Source organism: Oryctolagus cuniculus, chromosome X, assembly GCF_051225735.1.
Source record: "Oryctolagus cuniculus isolate XC-2025 breed Fujian yellow rabbit chromosome X, ASM5122573v1, whole genome shotgun sequence".
Taxonomy (NCBI): Eukaryota; Metazoa; Chordata; class Mammalia; order Lagomorpha; family Leporidae; genus Oryctolagus; species Oryctolagus cuniculus.
The window spans coordinates 127,822,356-127,840,349 of NC_142888.1; the positions used below are offsets into that span (position 1 = coordinate 127,822,356).

The following is a 17,994-nucleotide window of genomic DNA, read 5'->3' on the forward strand; positions in this document are numbered from 1 at the left end:
AGAAGGTTTCTGGCTGCTGTCCAGAGGCTAAGGCCACGGCACCACAGGCAGCCCAAGGAATTATGAGCTAGAAGAGAGGTAGTCAGAACCACACAAGATGCTAGTTAAACTGGTTAAAATGCACAGTCCCATGCCCAGACCTACAGGCTCCTGAGCACAGGCAGAGAAACCACATGTTTCACCAGCTCCCAGGTGGGTGTGATCTGGGACACACCAGGGGGGTGATTTGAGGTTAGTCATCTGTAATCAACAGTAGCTGCTTTACAGCAAAGAGCATGCCCAGGCAGATGACAAAATTGGGCACTGAAGAGAGGGGTCAGAAGTGGATGGCAGATCACTTTGGATATGTGAAAAATCATGGCACCTCCATATATACTGAATACTACAGAACTTTATAAGGACAAAGGTAGGCCTGTGAGAAACGACATGAAGAATGGTACATGGCACTGTGAGTGGGATAAAACAAACAAACAGGGTACCTAAAAGTACACATAGCACAATCAATCAGGTCTGGATATGCTACATATTATATCCATGCCCATGTATACATGAAAGGACTTCAAAAAGTTGGTGGAAGAATAGAATGAACACCAAAAAGGAAACCTGTTGAAGTGAAATGGACACTATGAGAAACGGTGACTTGATCAGCATAGCCCTGACTGTTAATGAACAACTTAATACATTATCCCTCTTAGTAGTTTTTTTGTCTGTTCTACTTAATATGACTGGTTTAATTCTGTAATTAATACACAGTTATTCTTAAGTGTTGAAATTTAACTGAAATATGATCCCTGTTAAACATAAGAGTGGGGATAAGAGAGGGAAGAGATGTACAATTTGGGACATGCTCAAGCTGACTTGCCTCAAATGGTAGAGTTAGAAACATACCAGGGTACTCCAATTTAATCCCATCAAGGTGGCATGTACCAATGCCATCTCACCAGTCCAAGTGATCAATTTCAGTTCACAATTGATCATAATGAAAGGACTAAGAGTCAAAGGGAGCACATAAACAAGCCTAGTACCTGCTAATACTAACCAATAGAATAAATAAAGGGGAGAGTGATCCAACATGGGAAGCGAGATACTCAGCAGACTCATAGAATGGCAGATGTCCTAAACAGCACTCTGGCCTCAGAATCAGCCCTAAAGGCATTCCGATCTGGCTGAAAAGCCCATGAGAGTATTTCAGGCATGGAAAGCCAAGACACTCTGGCAAAAAAAAAAAAAAAAAAAAAAAAACTAAATGAAAGATCTCTGTGAGTGAGATCGTGAGATCGTGAGATCCCAGTGGAAAGAACAGGTCTTCAAAGAAGGAGGTACCTTTCTCTGAAGGGAGGAGAGAACCTCCACTTTGACTATGACCTTGTCTAAACAAGATAAGAGTCGGAGAACTCAAGGGGCTTCCATAGCCTTGGAAACTCATGACTGGTGCATAGGGAGATTACTGATGCCATAGACAGGAGTGTCAATTTGTAAAGTCAACAACAGGAGTCACTGTGCACTTACTCCTCATGTAGGATCTCTGTCCTTAATGTGCTGTACATTGAGGCTTAATGCTATAATGAGTACTCAAACAGTATATTTCACTTTGTGTTTCTATGGGGGTGCAAACTGTTGAAATCTTTACTTAATGTATACTAAACTGATCTTCTGTTAAAAAAAAAAAAGAAGAAATTAGCAATTCCCAACTTGACTCTCGCTGGGATTAAACATGACAATAGGTCTGATCTGATTTCATCATAATTTAAAAAATCATCTATTATTTTTCACTTTATGTTTCTGTGTGGGAGCAAACTGTTGAAATCTTTACTTAATGTATGCTAAACTGATCGTCTGTATATAAAGAGAATTGAAAATGAATCCTCATGTGAATGGAAGGGGAGAGGGAATGGGAAAGGGGAGAGTTGCGGGTGGGAGGGACGTTATGGGGGGGAAGCCATTGTAATCCATAAGCCGTACTTTGGAAATTTATATTCATTAAATAAAAGTCAAAAAAAAAGAGAGAAGTTTAATTTCATACAAAAGTTGTGAAAATATACATTTTCCATGAAGTTTTTAAGGACCTTTCATATGTGCACAGCCACTGGCTGGCAGATGGAGCCCCAATCTGTCAACTGTAGTTGGCCCCCAACAGGTGGGATAAAAAGGCAAGACATTCTGGTCCTGTATTATATGCTTCCATTCTTTTTCTTTTTCTAATGACCATATGCTATGACTTACCATTGTTCCATTTTGTACTTGATGAAATAAAAGAATTATTTTCTCTATGTATAATAATGCCATAATGGTTATACATTATGGTTTAACCATAATGGTTATACTTGAAATGAGGCAATATATTTTAGGGATAGTGGTTGGAAAATGGAACCATCTGGGATTTATTTGAAAACTGTACTGGGGGTGGGAAAGTTGGTGAAGATAAGATAAACAAGATCGTTGCTTTTGGGAAACTGGAGGAACTGCTGTTTTATGCTCCACTCTCAGGCACAGTGAAAACTTTTCAAATTAAAAAGAATGCTCCTTTAAAGATAGTTTCATTTTTGGAAAAAGTAGAAAACAGCCTTATAAGAAATAAAAAAAAATTAAGAAGCCAAAGTTCTTGGCAGAGAGGACAACAGGAATGAGGGGGTGGAGCCAAATCTGAAGGCCTTACTGGGCTCTGCCAGGATTGCTCTGAATACTCCCAAGAAAAACTAGAAGTCCTCCAACTAATCCTCTAGATTAGTAATGTGGGCTAAAAGAGCTCCCTCATACAAATGGAGGATTCTTGCTGAGTTCACCAAGGTTGCCATAGGACCCGACCCTTAAGAATCTGAGATAGAGGTCCCAGAATAAACAAGTTGATTAGGAAGGAAGGGAGGAGGAAGTATCATTATTAGAATTGTATCTATGAAATACATTGTATCTGTTCTCTTTGTATTACTATCATATTAACATGAGAATTGATGAGACTTGTGTTTTCATTTGATGTGACCCTGAGAATATTGTGTATTAATAAATTCCTTAAATAAAAAATAATCATCCCAATATCCTAGACTCAGAGCTCCAATGATAGACAAAAAGAAAATGCCTATGCCCAGAACAATTTTAAAAAGTACATTTGACAAGTAAGTGGAGATGGTCTGAGCGACTCACCTCACCAAGGCATTTCAAAATGCTTACCATGATCCGAGGTAAATGCAATGATGGTGCTGTTAGCCAGCTGAAGATCATCCAAGGCACTCAGAAGGCTGCCAACCTGTGTATCCACATATGAAACAGAGGCAAAGTAGCTCTGACGGATTTTCCGCTGCAAATGGAAAACAACCAATCATGAGAGTGACTACAATTGAAATAGATAATGTCCACCTGAGCATCTCTGGCCCAGCCCCTCAGGTGCTGCCCTTGACGACATTCTCAGTCAAATGTCAGAGTCCTTCCCTACCATCCACAGTCCCTCACCTGCAGAGTCACAAGACAATCTGCCAGTACAAAGTAAGATATGTTTCTGCGTGAAAGCTTTTACTTTAGGGCAGAGATCACGGCAAATGGATGTGTCACTGACTGCTCCTTACTGTTGCCTTCACATATTCTGGCAGGTTCCAGGAGGTGAATGACTACACAGAAATTGATCCCTCAGCCTCTCCAAGTATGGACCCACATGTGCTCTCATGAAAAGCACCAGAAGGATACAATTAATTCATCTGTATTAATTTCCTGGGGCTGCTTGACAACAAGAAAGTACCACAAAATGGGTGGCTTAAAACATTAGAAATGTCCTGTTGCCCAGTTCTGGAGACGAGAAATCTAAAATGAGGCTCTAGGGGAGGATTCTCTCTTCCCAGTTTCTTGTGGCTGCTGCAATCCCTGGCATTCTTTGGTATGCAGCTGACCATTCATTCCAATTTCTGCCTCCATTTTCACATGGAGTTTGACCCATTTGTCTCCCTCTCCCTCTCTTTCTCCATCTCCCTTTCCCCCCTCCCCTCCCTCTCTCGTTGCTTCACAGAAGAGTTGGCCTTGAGAAGAAACATTCACAGTCAGACAAATGGGGATAGGGTGCTGTGGGCAGAGGCTGCAGTATGTGGAATGGCATGGAGTCTAGCAGAACAGGGCACGTTTGGAGTTCATGAATGGGCTGCTGTAGTTGGAGAATCAAATGGGAGGGCAGGAGGTTGGAGGTCACTGAACATGTAGGTTTGGGCCAGATGATATGGACCTGACAGTTCTCTCCAGTGAGTGGACATCCCAGGCTGAAGGCTAAGGGAGTCACTAAGCTATTTCAAATCCAAGAGGTGACACGAAATGGACCACAGATTAGTCTGTGACAACAGCCTGGAACAAAGATTCCAATGGCTTTGTCCAAAACAGCAGTAAATTGGGCTGGGCACATATGAGATACTAAGCACACTTACTGAGTAAATAAAACAAGACTCACTGCATAGATACACTGAAGGAGCCGTATGACAGGGCAGATTTGAGAGGGACTTATGGAGCTCCATCAGGCAGGTGGAAGGGGAGACGAGGGAGGAACAGGCAAAAGGAGATAAGAATCTAAGGGTGACTCTAGGTTTTTCATTTAGGCTATTGGGACAATTCACTAGCATGTGGGAAGTGGGAGGAATGAGAGGAAGGGAAGAAAGGGCAAATTGAGGGTGCTGGTCTGACAATGCAGAAGCCTACAAGGCTGAAGTCTCCATGGTCATCTGCCTGGGAATTGTTCTCAAAGGCTGGTGCACACACAGGTCTGAAAAATCAGAAGCAAAGCCTGGGCTGGAGGATTGGTTCTGGGAGTCATATGCCTGCCAGACTCACATGAGCCCACTTGGGAAGGATGGGTGGTAAGGACACATGGGACTGACCCCTGACCTTGGGATGGCAGCACCTAAGCAATGGAGACAGAAAGAAGGGCATGCCATGGAGTCTGGAGCAGAGGGTACCCAGGAAGGCTGGCAAGGAAGCCCAGAAGATGGATGCTTTCAGAAGGGGGAGGCTGATAACCATGGAGAAAGGAGAAAGGAGCATGGAGCTCAGAGAAAGTCAGGACCCACAAGGATGGATTTTATTTGCCAACAAGGTCAGTGTTGACCCAGGTGAAAGAACTTAGTGGGATGAGAAGACAGAAGCCCAAGCAGAGAAAGAACCACACAATGAGGCCAGGAGCACAAGCAGAATAGACTGCTTTTTACTCACCATCCCTTGAAGGGCAGGCGAGGGATTGGAAAGGGGGGAGAAACAGGCAGGGAGCAAAGGAGGCAGTGCATACTGTTGAAGACTGGAAGGGTGTACACAGACATAGAGGCTGCATGGAAAGTCCATAGGAATAAAGGAAAACCCCAATCATTGGCTTACAGAAACGGGCAAAAGGGACAATGTGCAAAGACAGACAAGTCCCTGTCACTTTTCTTCTGAGACTCAGGAGAATGCCTGAAGCCCAACACATGTATACATTGTTTCATATTTCAGTGAGAGAGAATATTAATAGTACCCATTTACCAAGTACCTTCTGGATGCCATCTGATCCTTTATGGTCAGTGTTACCATTCTCATCTTACTCATGAGGACTCTGAGGCTCAGAAAGGTTAAATAACTTGTCTAGAGTCACACAGCTGTAAGGGACAAAGCCCCTATCTATACTCATGTCCATCTTCCATGTTTATTTTCTTCTGGCTGTCCACTAGCATCTATTTCTAAAACAGCAAGGGTGGTTATCTGCTGAGCAACCAGGCAGGGGGATGACAGACTGGAGAGGAGTGGCAAGGGTTCAAAGTAGCTGCAGAGGACAAGGGAAAAGGGGCCAAGCAGAAAGCCCACAAGGGACTGCCAGGGCTAGAGGCTGGACAACTGAGGATCTCTCTGCCTGCGTTGATCTGCTGCATGGATTCTCTCAGGCAAGCCTCAGGAATCCAGCCAGAGAGCAGAGGACATGGTTAGACTGTCCCTTGCTCAGGGTACTGCAAGTGAAACAAGGGTAAATGGACAAATATGTTCAGGGCTATCAAGAACACCAAGAACACGAAGGCCTTAGCTATTCAGGGATGGAGTGAAGCCAAGAGGCCACTTACACAGCAGGTAGAGGAGAATTCCTTTCTCTGATGATTCCTGGGAGATGTGTAGGCAATGTAAGCTGAAAGATGGGGTTGTCAGGATGATGGTCAAGAAGGAGCAGGCCTGGGAGAGGAAAAGCCATCAGGTGTGGCCCCTGAGTTTACTGGCTCATGTGGAGTTGAGTTAGAGAGCTGGGACTGAAGGGAGCACACAACTGAAAGGCTCAAGAATGGAGACAAGATTTGTACATCTAAAGCTGCAAGAGAATGGGAAGCAGGGCCCAAATCCAAGGAAAATGTGGGGCAGGAACCAGCATATGAGGGCATGGTGAGGCCCTATGCATCACACTGTCAGCTGTGTGTTCAACGTGTGAGGAGACTTGGGAGAGCTTGAATAAGGCCTCACCATGCGTCTGACACTATCCTAGATGCTTGTACATGTTCCCTTTAGTCCTCAATGAAAGCCTCGAAAGTCAGTGTTATCATGGAAAACCTTTATCCATCCTGTTTCCCTTTTATAAACAAGGCAACTGAAGCCCACAGAGGTAAAGCACCTTGACAGAAGTCATGCAGCTGGTAGAGGAATAATGAATTGGAACCCAGACTGTTTGAGATTGACAAAACCGATCATGGGCTTTGGAGTCACATATTTGTGTCGGTGAATTGGCTCCATCTGGCACTAACTTTGTGACTGAGGCAAGTCAGCATACCTCTCCTTTACTTTCCTCATCTAGATAACAAAGACAGGTGCCTAACTAGATTCCTATGGGGACCAAAGGAAAGAGCACACATAAATGCTCAGTTCCTTTCCTGGCACCCAGTCTAATCACTTTAAGTAATTGTCATAAATGAGGCATCCAAGTGCAGCCTCAAAACTGCAATTTGAGCTACCTCACTACCAGAACGCTTCCAGTGCAAAATTAGGTAACAAAGGAATTGTGAATTTCTTGCTTTCCAAAACTCTCACCACTTGCTGTTCAAAATTCAGGAATCAAAAAGCCTTGAGGAATGCATACCCCTTACCAGCCTTTGCTGTGCAAACTTGGGTGCCAAATAGGTTTGGATAGCAACAGATAACTATGTATCAGTTTGGTTTGATTTTAAAATATACAGTAGTGGTTCTCAAATTTTTGAGTACATAGGAATCACCTGGTCTATGTTTTTGGGAAGTATGTTCTCAGGCACCACCTCCAGCTTCCAATTCCATCTATGTGAATGGGCCAGGGTTCTGCATTTCTGACAAGCTTTCCCAGCAGTTGTTCTGCAGGCAGTCCAGGAAGCACACTCTGAAACACTGCCCTTTCCAATCCACTTTAGCCTGCATGTTGGCACTTGAGTGGTAAGAGAAGGGCAGGGTTCCAACATATAATATTCTAGAAAGAGCATTGTGCAGCATGATTCCTAGACTTTCCAGGGTAAGAGGGTGATGAGCAAGCATCAGGTTTCTAATTCTGTAGTTGCTCCGTCCTCATACCATGGCAAAGACACACCAGCTATCATGGTAGATGGCAGTATCCATGGAGGTGTCCCACTTCCTTTCATACCAATGTTTGCTCACAAAACCATCCCCTGAAAGTGACAGGTGCCAGAGTAGGCTTTCCCCCACAGAGGGAGCCTGCAAGTATCAGCAAACCTAGCATTCTGGGCTGCTCAAGAGTTCCTCACCCTACTGATAATCCAAATTCAGCAGCATTCCCTGCAGCTTAGGGATAATCATCTAGGCCACTTCCCCACCCCCATGGCCCACCTTTAGTTTGGAGGCTGAGACACTGGCTTGGAAATTCTTGATCCACCTTGCACTAATAAGGTCTTAAAATTTCTACAAATCACGCTCCCCTCCCCAGCACATCACACAATGTCAGGTACAGAGAACATTCTTCAAAAGACAAAGTTTGCAGTAGTGTCAACTAACAAAAGTGGCATCACCAAAGACAGCATGTGATCAGCGTCTAAGATATTCCCAGAGTATGTCCTTGGTACCTGAAAGTCCACAGGAATTGGGCCATAGGGCACACTGATGTTTAAGGCTTGGACATCTTCTCGCTGCCTGATGTCCATCCAAGGGTTGTAGGCCACAGGGGGTAGGCCATCAGGGACCTGGGGATCAGGAGCCAGGGTGATATTCTCCAGGGGATACAATTTCTGAAATTCCTTGGGTAAAAACACACAAAGCCAAAAGGTTGTCAATCTTTCAGCAAAGGAATAAGGCTATGGCTCTATGGGGGCTTATATTGCCTTTTCTCTAAGCCTGGGATGAATTTACATGGTTGTTCACTATCACTCCCCAGAGATTTAACCTCTATCACAGGTCACACCTTAAGTTACCATCACAAGATTCCAGTGGTAATGAAATAATGCAACTTATGTCTCCTGAAAATCAAGCAGGAACAGCTCTCTTCCCTCACACAGATGCCCTCTTGTTCCTGTCCCCACCTCACTCTCAACTCAAAGAGGTATGGTAAAGTGTTAGGTATTACCAAAACTACCCTCAACTTCTGTAATTCACTAGAACTTCCAGGACTCAACACAGGCATTTATAAGAGAAAGGACCAAACACAGTCCTCAAGGGGAAAAAGCACAAGGCAAAGTCCAGGGAAAACAAGGCCCAAACTTCTACAGTCCTACGCGAGTCACATAGCATGCAGTTAATATCCCAGTAACAAGTTGTATGACAAGACCTGAAATGCTACCAACTGGTGCTCATTAAAGCGTCGGCACCTGGTTTTAATTTGAGGCTGGTCACACAGGCACCTTGTATATGAAACCTATTAAAATCCCAGGCTCCCAGAAGGAAAACACTGATTCATCATAAACTACAGCATTTGCCAGTTGAGGTCATAGTGAGCCATTCTTATCAGTTCTGGGGATGGTGGTGGCACTCTTGAAATCAAAGTTTCCAGATGTGAGCCAAGGGCCACCCTCGTAAGCAGACCTTTCAGAGGATCACAGCTAGGCCAGCTGCGTTAACTCTTTTTTGCAAAGAGGCATGAGAGGTGAGTCTTACAGGCTTCTTCTTCTATCAAGGGGACTAGAAGCTTCTACTAGGAGCCAAGATCCCCTGGGCCAATCAAAGCTAGACACCTGCAGCATCAAAGAGCGTACCTTCTGGGCTCTACTTTCATTACAAGTGAGAGATTCTTGGGAAAGTCAAAAGCATGGATTACTCATCTCTAGGGAAAAACTGAAAAAGATTACAAAAAGGAAAAGACCACATGCTTTAAATGATCTACACATATAAGATTTGAGGTTCCAACAAGCATTAAGAGGTCTGAACTGATAAGACCAAGGGGGAAGAGACAGTGACTGAAGAGGGCTTCTTAATACCAGGAATTGTTCCCAAGGACCATCTCTTATTATAAGCTTTGGAGGACAGCTCTGATTCATGTCTGTATGATCATCTCACCACCCGACCTGACATTTGCTCAGTGAATTCAAAGAAAAGTAAAATCCTCCAGAGGAAAGTAGAAAGTCAAGTACTTGTTACACATGACCTAATAATATTTCTTGGCCTTGACTTCTGAATCTCCACTCCACTGAGTATGCTAGCATCCATCAGGCATTCCTGACAACTGAGATGGAAACATGTGACTATTTTCACTACACAAATTCCTCCCTCAACAAACATGGTGGTAGTAGCTGTATTGGATCAGCCGACAGCAACTCTTTACCTTGGGGTACCTAAATGGGATATGTGGCTTATGGTATCCAACAGCCAGAAAGAAAGGTCTGGCCAATGTTTTCATCTTTTTCAACAGTTGTATGGCTTGCTCAGTACTCTGTTTGTCAGGCAAGGTGCCCTCAGGCACATCTTCCACATCCACAGGGCAAAGCAGGTTGGCATGGAGTTCTCCATCTTGCCCCCTACATGTCTATCAAAACAAAATATGTAACATCAGCTTTTAAAATGGAATATAAATGAAAGATTATACATATTAATGTAGCATTCACGTCACCAGCCTATTAGCTATTAACCATTCAGACTGAAAAAGCACATCAGAAACCTAAAGCAGAGAAGTATTTCTTTTATAGTTAGGAGCCACAAGTTGACCAGCACTTAGCTCATTGCTGCTAATCCTCTGTCTCCAGATCACAATTAAAGAAAACCCAAGTAAACTAATTATAAAAATAATCTATCTCCAATCGAATAATAAAATGATAAATAAGCCAATTGAAAATGGGAAAAACAGACAGGCATTTTGCCTACTCTTTAGGGTGCCCATGGCCCACATAAGAGTATCTGGCTTCTATACCCAGCTCTGGCTATAGTGGCTGACTCCAGCTTCTTGCTAATGTACACCCTAGGAGGCAGAAGTATTGGCTCAAGTAACTGGGTTCCTACCATCCATGTTGAAGACCTGGATTGAGTTATTGGTTTCTAGCTTTGGCCCACTGCCGCCACTGCTATTATGGTTATCTGGGGGAATGAATCAGTGGATGAGAGGATTAGCTTACTTTGTCTGTCTGTCTCTCTCTTCCCCATCCCTCTCAAAAAAAAAAAAAACTTATAAAAATAACCTTAAAAAACTAGGCAAAGGATTATAACAGACATTTTTTCAAAAAGATATGTGAATGGCCATTAGTACATATAAATATGCTGAACATCGTTAGTCATTAGGGAAATACAACTCACCATCACCCCCACTAGAATGGTCATAATTTTTTTAAAATGGAAGATAACCAAGTGCTTACAAGGATGTAGAGAAATTGGAACTCTCATACATTGCTTGTGAGAATGTAAAATGGTACAACCACCTAGGAAAACAATCTTGCAATTCCTCAAACAGTTAAACATATTTTTATGACCTAGTGAATCCATTCTTAGCTATATACCCAAGCAACATTTTTTAAAAAGTCCACAAAAATACTTGTACATTCATGCTGACAGTACCATTATTACTAACAGCCAAAAAGTAGAAACAATTCAAATACCCATCACAAATAGCCATAAGGTATAGGTCAGAGGCCCCAGTTTTCACTGTATTCTGCAATGCAAAGTTATGAGGAATTTAGAACATCAGCTTCTACCCCATCCCAAAATCACCACCCTTCCCATGAGATGTCTCCAAAAACCTCAAAGGAGTATATTATTTCTCAGTTCTCCATCTATTTTTCTAAATTTTTAAATGTGGGGTTAGTTTCCTTTATACATTGAGGATTACTCTGAACCAAGACTAATTGTTTTATAGATTATTTTTTCTTACATTGTTACAAACGGTGAAATCCATCTAAGACGTCTCAGCAGCTGTACATATGTGTTAGGCCAAACAAAGACACATAGCATACCTTTCTCCCACTCTGAGCTAAGGTTCCTGCAGCTCAGGCCTCCCTTCTCCCTCCCAGGTCTCAACATCTCCTAAAACTCTCAGTTTATACCCTCATCTTGAGTACCATCAAGGAGTCATTAAGTGAGTCTGACACACTGCAGCCTAAGGTTCCAAGAACAAGGAGTAGCCACCAGCTTATAAAATGAAGCCACCACCCCAATTGGTCATAATGCTAAAGAGTCTAACATCCGTCTCTGTTAAAATATGTCTCTGTTAAAATTATCACAAGTGAAACCCACAAACTTTATGGCATAGCCAACTTGAAAGAACATGCAGTACATACAATAGCTTACTTGCCAGACAAGGAAAAAGTTGTTCCTTCTCACAACAGTGCCCCTTTGCAGGCTTACCTTAGTGTTTTCATACTTCTCAGAGGAAGGATGATAAGGTGGAAAAGACCAGCTATATGGAGAATCATCACTATGATTGGATGATATGCCTTGAAGGGAGGAAATAGAGAAAATCGTTAAATAAAACATGAAGGGTCTTTCAATGCCCCACTGTCAACAATTAGAACTTTGTAAGCAATTGAGAAGATGAAGTCTCTCCCCTATTTAGGCCTATTTAGTTTCCTCATCCAAGCTTCTACTACAACCAACTCTAGGTTTCTATCACAGTATTGAAAATAGGACTTCCTGGTCCCCACAGCCCAGTGATTTCTGCTAGACTCTGAATGAGATGCACAAGGGCGAGATCAGCCAGCTGATTATGCAGTGCATCTCCTTAGAGCCTATGTGGAGCCTCTCATCCACCCTACAAGAGTGCACAGTCATTAGTGCCACCCTGGGGCAAATTCAAAAAAGGGGCTCAGAAAAGGCCCATGCCTCGCTTGGTAAAACCCAGAGATTAAGTGAGCAGGACTCAAACCCATGCCTTGAGATTTCAAGTTCAAGTGATCATTCGTGAAGCAGAAACCTAGACTTAAGCTTAATAATTTAAAGTCTATTTCAGAAGACAAAATAACAACACATGCAACCAAACAAGTTTTGTCAGCTCTCAGAAGAGTAGGAGTGTCAAGTAAGTGGGGGATCCCCAGGGAAAGTGACATGGGTCAGGTGAGGGTCTGCAAGGAAGGCTTCCAGAAGTCTCCAAGGCTTGTGAAGGATTTGAAGGCAATTTCTGCCTTTAAGGGCTAGCCAGAAGAAGCAGAGGGGACTGCAGGCAGAATCATGGGAAAAACAGCATCACCAGCACAGTGATGCACTGGGGCTCTAATGGAGACCTCCAAAGGAAGCAGGACTGAAGGGAAAGGGACAGTAGATAGAGGACCTGCTAATACAGCAAAGTGGAAAGTCCACATACAGACAACAGATCTCAGTTGAAGGCCTGACATGACCCCCTTAGAAGCTGGACAAGGTTGGGCAAGCTACTTGACCTTTATGAGCCTCAATTTCCACCTATGGAGGTGCCCTGTGGCATTTTGGTGCAGCAGTTTAAGCTGCTGCTTGCAAAGCCCACATCCCATATCTAAGTGCCAGTTCAAGACACAGTTGCTCCAATTCCAATCCAGTTTCCTGGGAGGTGGCAGATGACAGCTTCGGTACTTGGGCCCCTTCCACCCACATGGGAGACCTGGATAGAAGTTCTGGCTGCTGGCTTCAGTCTGGTCCAGCCCTGGTTGTTGCTTTCTCCCCAGCCCCTGCCCCATGCTCTGCCTTTCAAGTACTTAAAATACATAAAGATTTAAAAAATTTCTACTAGGGAAATGAAAACAATCATAAAAATCTACCTTGGTTACCATTGAGAGGATTAAAGGAGCAGCCAGTACAATCAACGGCATGTATTTGTCACTTAGTGGTGGCTACTGTCATCATGGAGCAGGCCCAAACTTGACAAAGGTTTTGAGAACAAATACCCAGTTGAAAAATCTGTTTTTCACAAGGACTGCAAGGGAAAGCTTTTACTCTCTGGCTAGAACACAGTGAAGCTCAAAGTTATTCTCAACCTGGACTGGGTTCTGAAAGAGGAGGGCTGCTGAGCCCAGCAATGATAACCAGTGAGCAAAGGGAAAGCTACTGAGAACATTCAAGTTGTCAGCCCGAAGGACAAGCACTACCACCTCAATGGAACTCTTGCCTTCAATGCACTTTCATACTCATGAACTAGCTGAGATGCTTCCCTGGAAAGTAGTCAAGACAGCTTATGACTCCACCTTTCCACATAAGGAATTTGAGGCTCAAAGAGGACGAACAATTTGCCCAAGGTCAACTTCACAGCTAAGAAATGGCAGAGCTGGGGGCCCAGCATTTGGCACAACAATTAAGATGCCACTTAAGATATTCGCATGCCATATCAGACTGCCTTCAAGACCTGGTTCTGCTTCTGATTTCAACTTCCTGCTAATGCACAACCTGGGAGAGAGCAGATGATGGCTCAAAGTTTTGGTTCCCTGCTGCCCAAGTGGGAGGTCCAGATTGGAGTACTAGTTTCCTGGTTTCAGCCTGGCAGAGCCCCAGATGTTGCAGGTCAGGCATTCAGGGAGTGAGCCAGCAAAGGGAAGATTTCTCTCTCTCTCTCTGTATCTCTCTCTTTCTGTGTGTGTGTGTGCGCATGTGTGTGCATGTCCCCCTCCTCCTTTAAAATAAATTAAAATTACAAAAAAAGTGATGGGCCACTACTGTGGCACAGTGGGTAAAGCCACCATTTGCAGTGCCGGAATCCCATATGGGCACCCATTTCAGTTGAGTGCTCCACTTTCAGTCCAGCTCCCTGCTAATGTGCCGGGGAAAGCAGTGGGGGACAGCCCAAGTACTTGGGCCCCTGCACTCACATGGGAGTGCTCCTGGCTCCAGGCATCAGCCTGGCTCAACACTGGCTGTTGAGGCCATTTGGAAGTTGAACCAGCAGATGGATCATCACGCTCTCTGCTTCTCCCTCTCTCTGTCTGTAACTATGTCCCTAAATAAATAAAAAATTATTTTAAAAAAGTGGCAGAGCTGAGACTAGTTGCCTAGACTCCTGGTGCTATAACAGTTCTCTATTTCCAAAGAATGTCATGCCAGCAAATGTACAGCACTGAAAACCTCAACTTGGACTGAAGGACGGTACACCTGTATGTCAGACTACTATGCTCATTAAAAATGACTTAATAATAATGACATTGTGGGGAAATGTTATTTTAATATTTGAGGATACAGAGGTTAGCACTTTAGTACATCAGGTTAAACTCCTGCTTGGGATGCCTGCATCACATATCACAGTGCCAGTTTAGTCCTTGCTACTGTTTCCAATCAGCCACCTACTAATGTACCTGGGAGGCAGCAGATCATGGCTCAAGTATGAATCTTGCCACACATATGGAAGATCCAAATGGAGTTCCTGGCTCCTGGTTTCTGTCTAGCCCATCTCTGGCTATTGTGGCCATTTGGAGAGTGAACCAGCTGATGGAAGATGTCTCCCCAGCCTTTTGTTTTTTTAAAAAAAGATTTATTTATTTGAAGTCAGAACTATGGGTTGGGGGGGGGGAGAGAAAGGGAAAGAAAGAAGAGGGAAAGAAAGAAGACGGGAGGGGGGGAGGGGAGGGGAGGGGAGGGAGGAAAGGAAAGGAAAGGAAAGGAAAGGAGGAAGGAGGAAGGAGGAAGGAGGAAGGAGGAAGGAAGGAAGGAAGGAAGGAAGGAAGGAAGGAAGGAAGGAAGGAAGGAAGAAAGAAAGAAAGAAAGAAAGAAAGAAAGAAAGAAAGAAAGAAAGAAAGAAAGAAAGAAAGAAAGAAAGAAAGAAAGAAAGAAAGAAAGAAAGAATCTTCCATCCACAATAGCCAGGGCTGGGGCAGGCCAAAGCCAGGAGCCAGGAGCTTCATCCAAGTCTCCCATGTGGGTGCAGAGGCCTAAGGTCTATCAGGTATCTTCCACTGCTTTCCCAGGTGCATTAGTAGGAGCTGGATCAGAAGTGGAACAGCTGGGAGTTGAACCAGTGCCCATATGGGACGCCAGCATCACAGATGGTGGCTTAACCTGTTATGCCACAACACCCCCCTCTTTTAAATTTATAAATAAGTCTTTTAAAAATTTCAGGATACAGAATTATATATATATATATATATATATGATAACCTCATAAGAGAAAAATATATCTTAATCAAGGTGGAAAAATGCATCTCTCCTGGGGGTGGCAGAATTACAGGTGACATATTCTTTAACCTTCCTTTCCATTTTTTTCATCAAATAATCATGCATTTTATAAAATTTAAAATAATGTTTTTAAGTTCATCTGTTCTTCTACATTCCCATTTTGTCAAACTCCAATTAAAGAAAGCCATTTTATCAGGTGGTGTTCAAGGCCAAGACTGGTATTCCTTGGCACCAATGGGCTCTGGGTATCATCTAACACTCAGCTTTCGGATCTAATTCTCAGAGAGCAGGCAATAGCCCTCATCAAACCTTACTGCACCTTCGCTAGAAAACAAGTTAGCAACAGCAGCCTTAGCTGCATGGGAGGTCCTCGGATGTTCTTGCCCTGTCCTGAACCTTGCCTTCAGGGAGCCTGGAGGGAACACAGTCCTAGAGCTGGACTTAGGTCCAACACTGCACCTCCCTAGGGAGTATGCTTCCTACCACCTGAGGAGCAGAAGGAACTGGACAGCACCACTTGCAGTTTTTGAAGGGAAACCAATTCCCTACCCTCTTTCACTTCTGGGGAAAGCATGAAGGCAAACTAGAAGTAGGTGCTTTTTTTCCAGAAAGGCAGCAGTGAACAAGGAGAAGAGAGCTCCACCCCTAGAAGAGGATTCCCATACTCAAACACAAAACAAGAAAACCCAGATTTTGAACATTGAGCAATACCAGGGTGAAAGACTTTTCCAACCGACATGGTCACATAGCCATTCTCCTTGAAGTACTGGGGGATGGTAGAGAAGTTCCCAGCATGCACCCTCCAGTAGGAGTTGAAGTCATATAGGCGGGTGGTGTCAGGTCTCCGCCCGGTGAGGAAGGACACTCGGCTTGGGGCACACACTGCTTGCTGTTAGGGAGCAGAAGCAGAGGTCAACGTCATCACAGCAAAGCCTATCTGCATTCTCTAAGGTAACCAAGCAACCTCCAGAGGTCCTCAGGGAAAAGCTTAGCAGCTGAGTCATGCAGATCTTAAAACCAACCACCGGGATTTGGGCCTCACCCAGGTGTCATGGATTTAAGTCTTCCCAGCAAGAGAAAGGGAAGGAATCAGTTCCTCAAAATCAGCAAATACTCATGTCCTCCTACCTGACAGTGTTGTCCAAGTACACAGACCACGCAGTGTTCTGGGGGGACGGCCTGTGAAGGTGTTCAGGGAAGCGGGCTGCCACAGTTAGCTGGCCTTTCCCTAAGGCTCAGTTGGCAGACCTGTGGGTGTCGTTCTGTAGCACCAGGCAACCCCTCATTTCGGGAAAAAATCAGGGCCATCCCAAGCACATTAAGAGCAGGGAGCACTCCCCCCTCCCCAGAAGAGGGGCAGCCTTTAAGATACAAGCTCGTTTGGGAGCAGACAACAGGACTGTATCAAATACCATTTTCCACACTATGCTTCTCTCTAACAAAGGGATTCCAGGCACAATCAGTGCCACCTGACAATCGCTGAAGGACAACCCCTCCACCACTACCAACCCTCAATGCAGAAGAAGGCATGCACATAGAAGGCACACACACATACCTAGAGGTTCTTAGACGTACCTGTGCAAAGGCATTCTGGAAGAGGAGGCTGTGGGATGCCAGCTGGTCTATGTTTGGGGACCTCACTAGTTTATCTCCATAACAGCCCAGGGAGGGGCGCAAGTCATCCACGATAATGAGAAGGACATTCAGAGTATCTGCATGGGAGGAAGGGGCTCCAATGAGGTCATTGCCACTGAACCACTCCCCACTGGGGTACTGAGAAGCACAAGACTGATCCTTCCACCTTGACAGCCCAACCACGGAGGGGTGGGCTTCACATCAAAGGGGTTTAAAGAGGAAGGCTGAGTCCTGGATGATAGGATTATGCCTGGGCTATGGCCTCAAGCCTGGATGACAGAGGGAGTGAGGGAAGAGGGGAAGAAAGGATAATTGGATTGACAGATGAAAGGTGAATGGAGAGAGAAAAATTAAGACAAATAGATGAAGGAAGGAAGTAAATCGGGATGGACTGATGGAAGGACTAAAGAGGGAGAAAAAAGGGAAGGAGGAACTGACAGATGGAGGGAGCGATGAGAGTGGGGAGGATGGACTGAGGGGAGAAAGAGGGAGGGGCGAAACGGAGGAAGGGAGGAAGGAAGAAAGGAAAGAAGGAAAGAAAGATGTATAGCTGGAAGAAGAAATAGAGGGAGGGAAGTAAGGATGGACATAGGATAACAAGGGGAGAATCAGGGCGGGGCGAGAGGCAGCACCTGTTGCCGAGTTGGCCTGCGCCACAAATTCCAAGGCGGCGCAGATCGAGCCCAGCACAAGGAAGAACAGGCCCCGGTTGGGCGGTGGCGGCAACATTTCTGCTCCGGCAAAGCCGCTCCAGTGCGGCGGTGACAAACTGCAACGGTGGGGCAGGCAGCAGCCAGCGCTGCCACCACGGCCGCCGCGTCAGGAACCCGTGATGACCACCCGTGGGAGCCGCCCCGGGCCCAAAGGCCCGGGCAACGGCCCGAGTGAGAGTGCGCTTGCGCGTCTCTTCCCTCACCCCGCCCTCTGGGCGGGGCCTGA

At 44.8% G+C, this 17,994-nt stretch overlaps 1 protein-coding gene across 2 annotated transcripts in view; it reads right to left on the reverse strand.

The window, feature by feature from the left end:
• The window catches only part of IDS (iduronate 2-sulfatase), a 32,695-nt gene extending 14,715 nt beyond the window's left edge, over positions 1–17,980 (reverse strand). For both annotated transcript variants that reach the window (XM_008273462.4, XM_002720538.6), the window contains exons 1-7: positions 17,688–17,980; positions 16,996–17,132; positions 16,132–16,309; positions 11,704–11,792; positions 9,698–9,898; positions 8,010–8,180; positions 3,166–3,292 (exon numbers count right to left, since the gene is read on the reverse strand). In XM_008273462.4, coding sequence (XP_008271684.1) covers positions 3,166–3,292; positions 8,010–8,180; positions 9,698–9,898; positions 11,704–11,792; positions 16,132–16,309; positions 16,996–17,132; positions 17,688–17,784 — 1,000 coding nt within the window. In that variant the 5' untranslated portion in view covers positions 17,785–17,980. The remainder of the gene's footprint in view (positions 1–3,165; positions 3,293–8,009; positions 8,181–9,697; positions 9,899–11,703; positions 11,793–16,131; positions 16,310–16,995; positions 17,133–17,687) is intronic.
• Between the last annotated feature and the right edge of the window lie 14 nt (positions 17,981–17,994).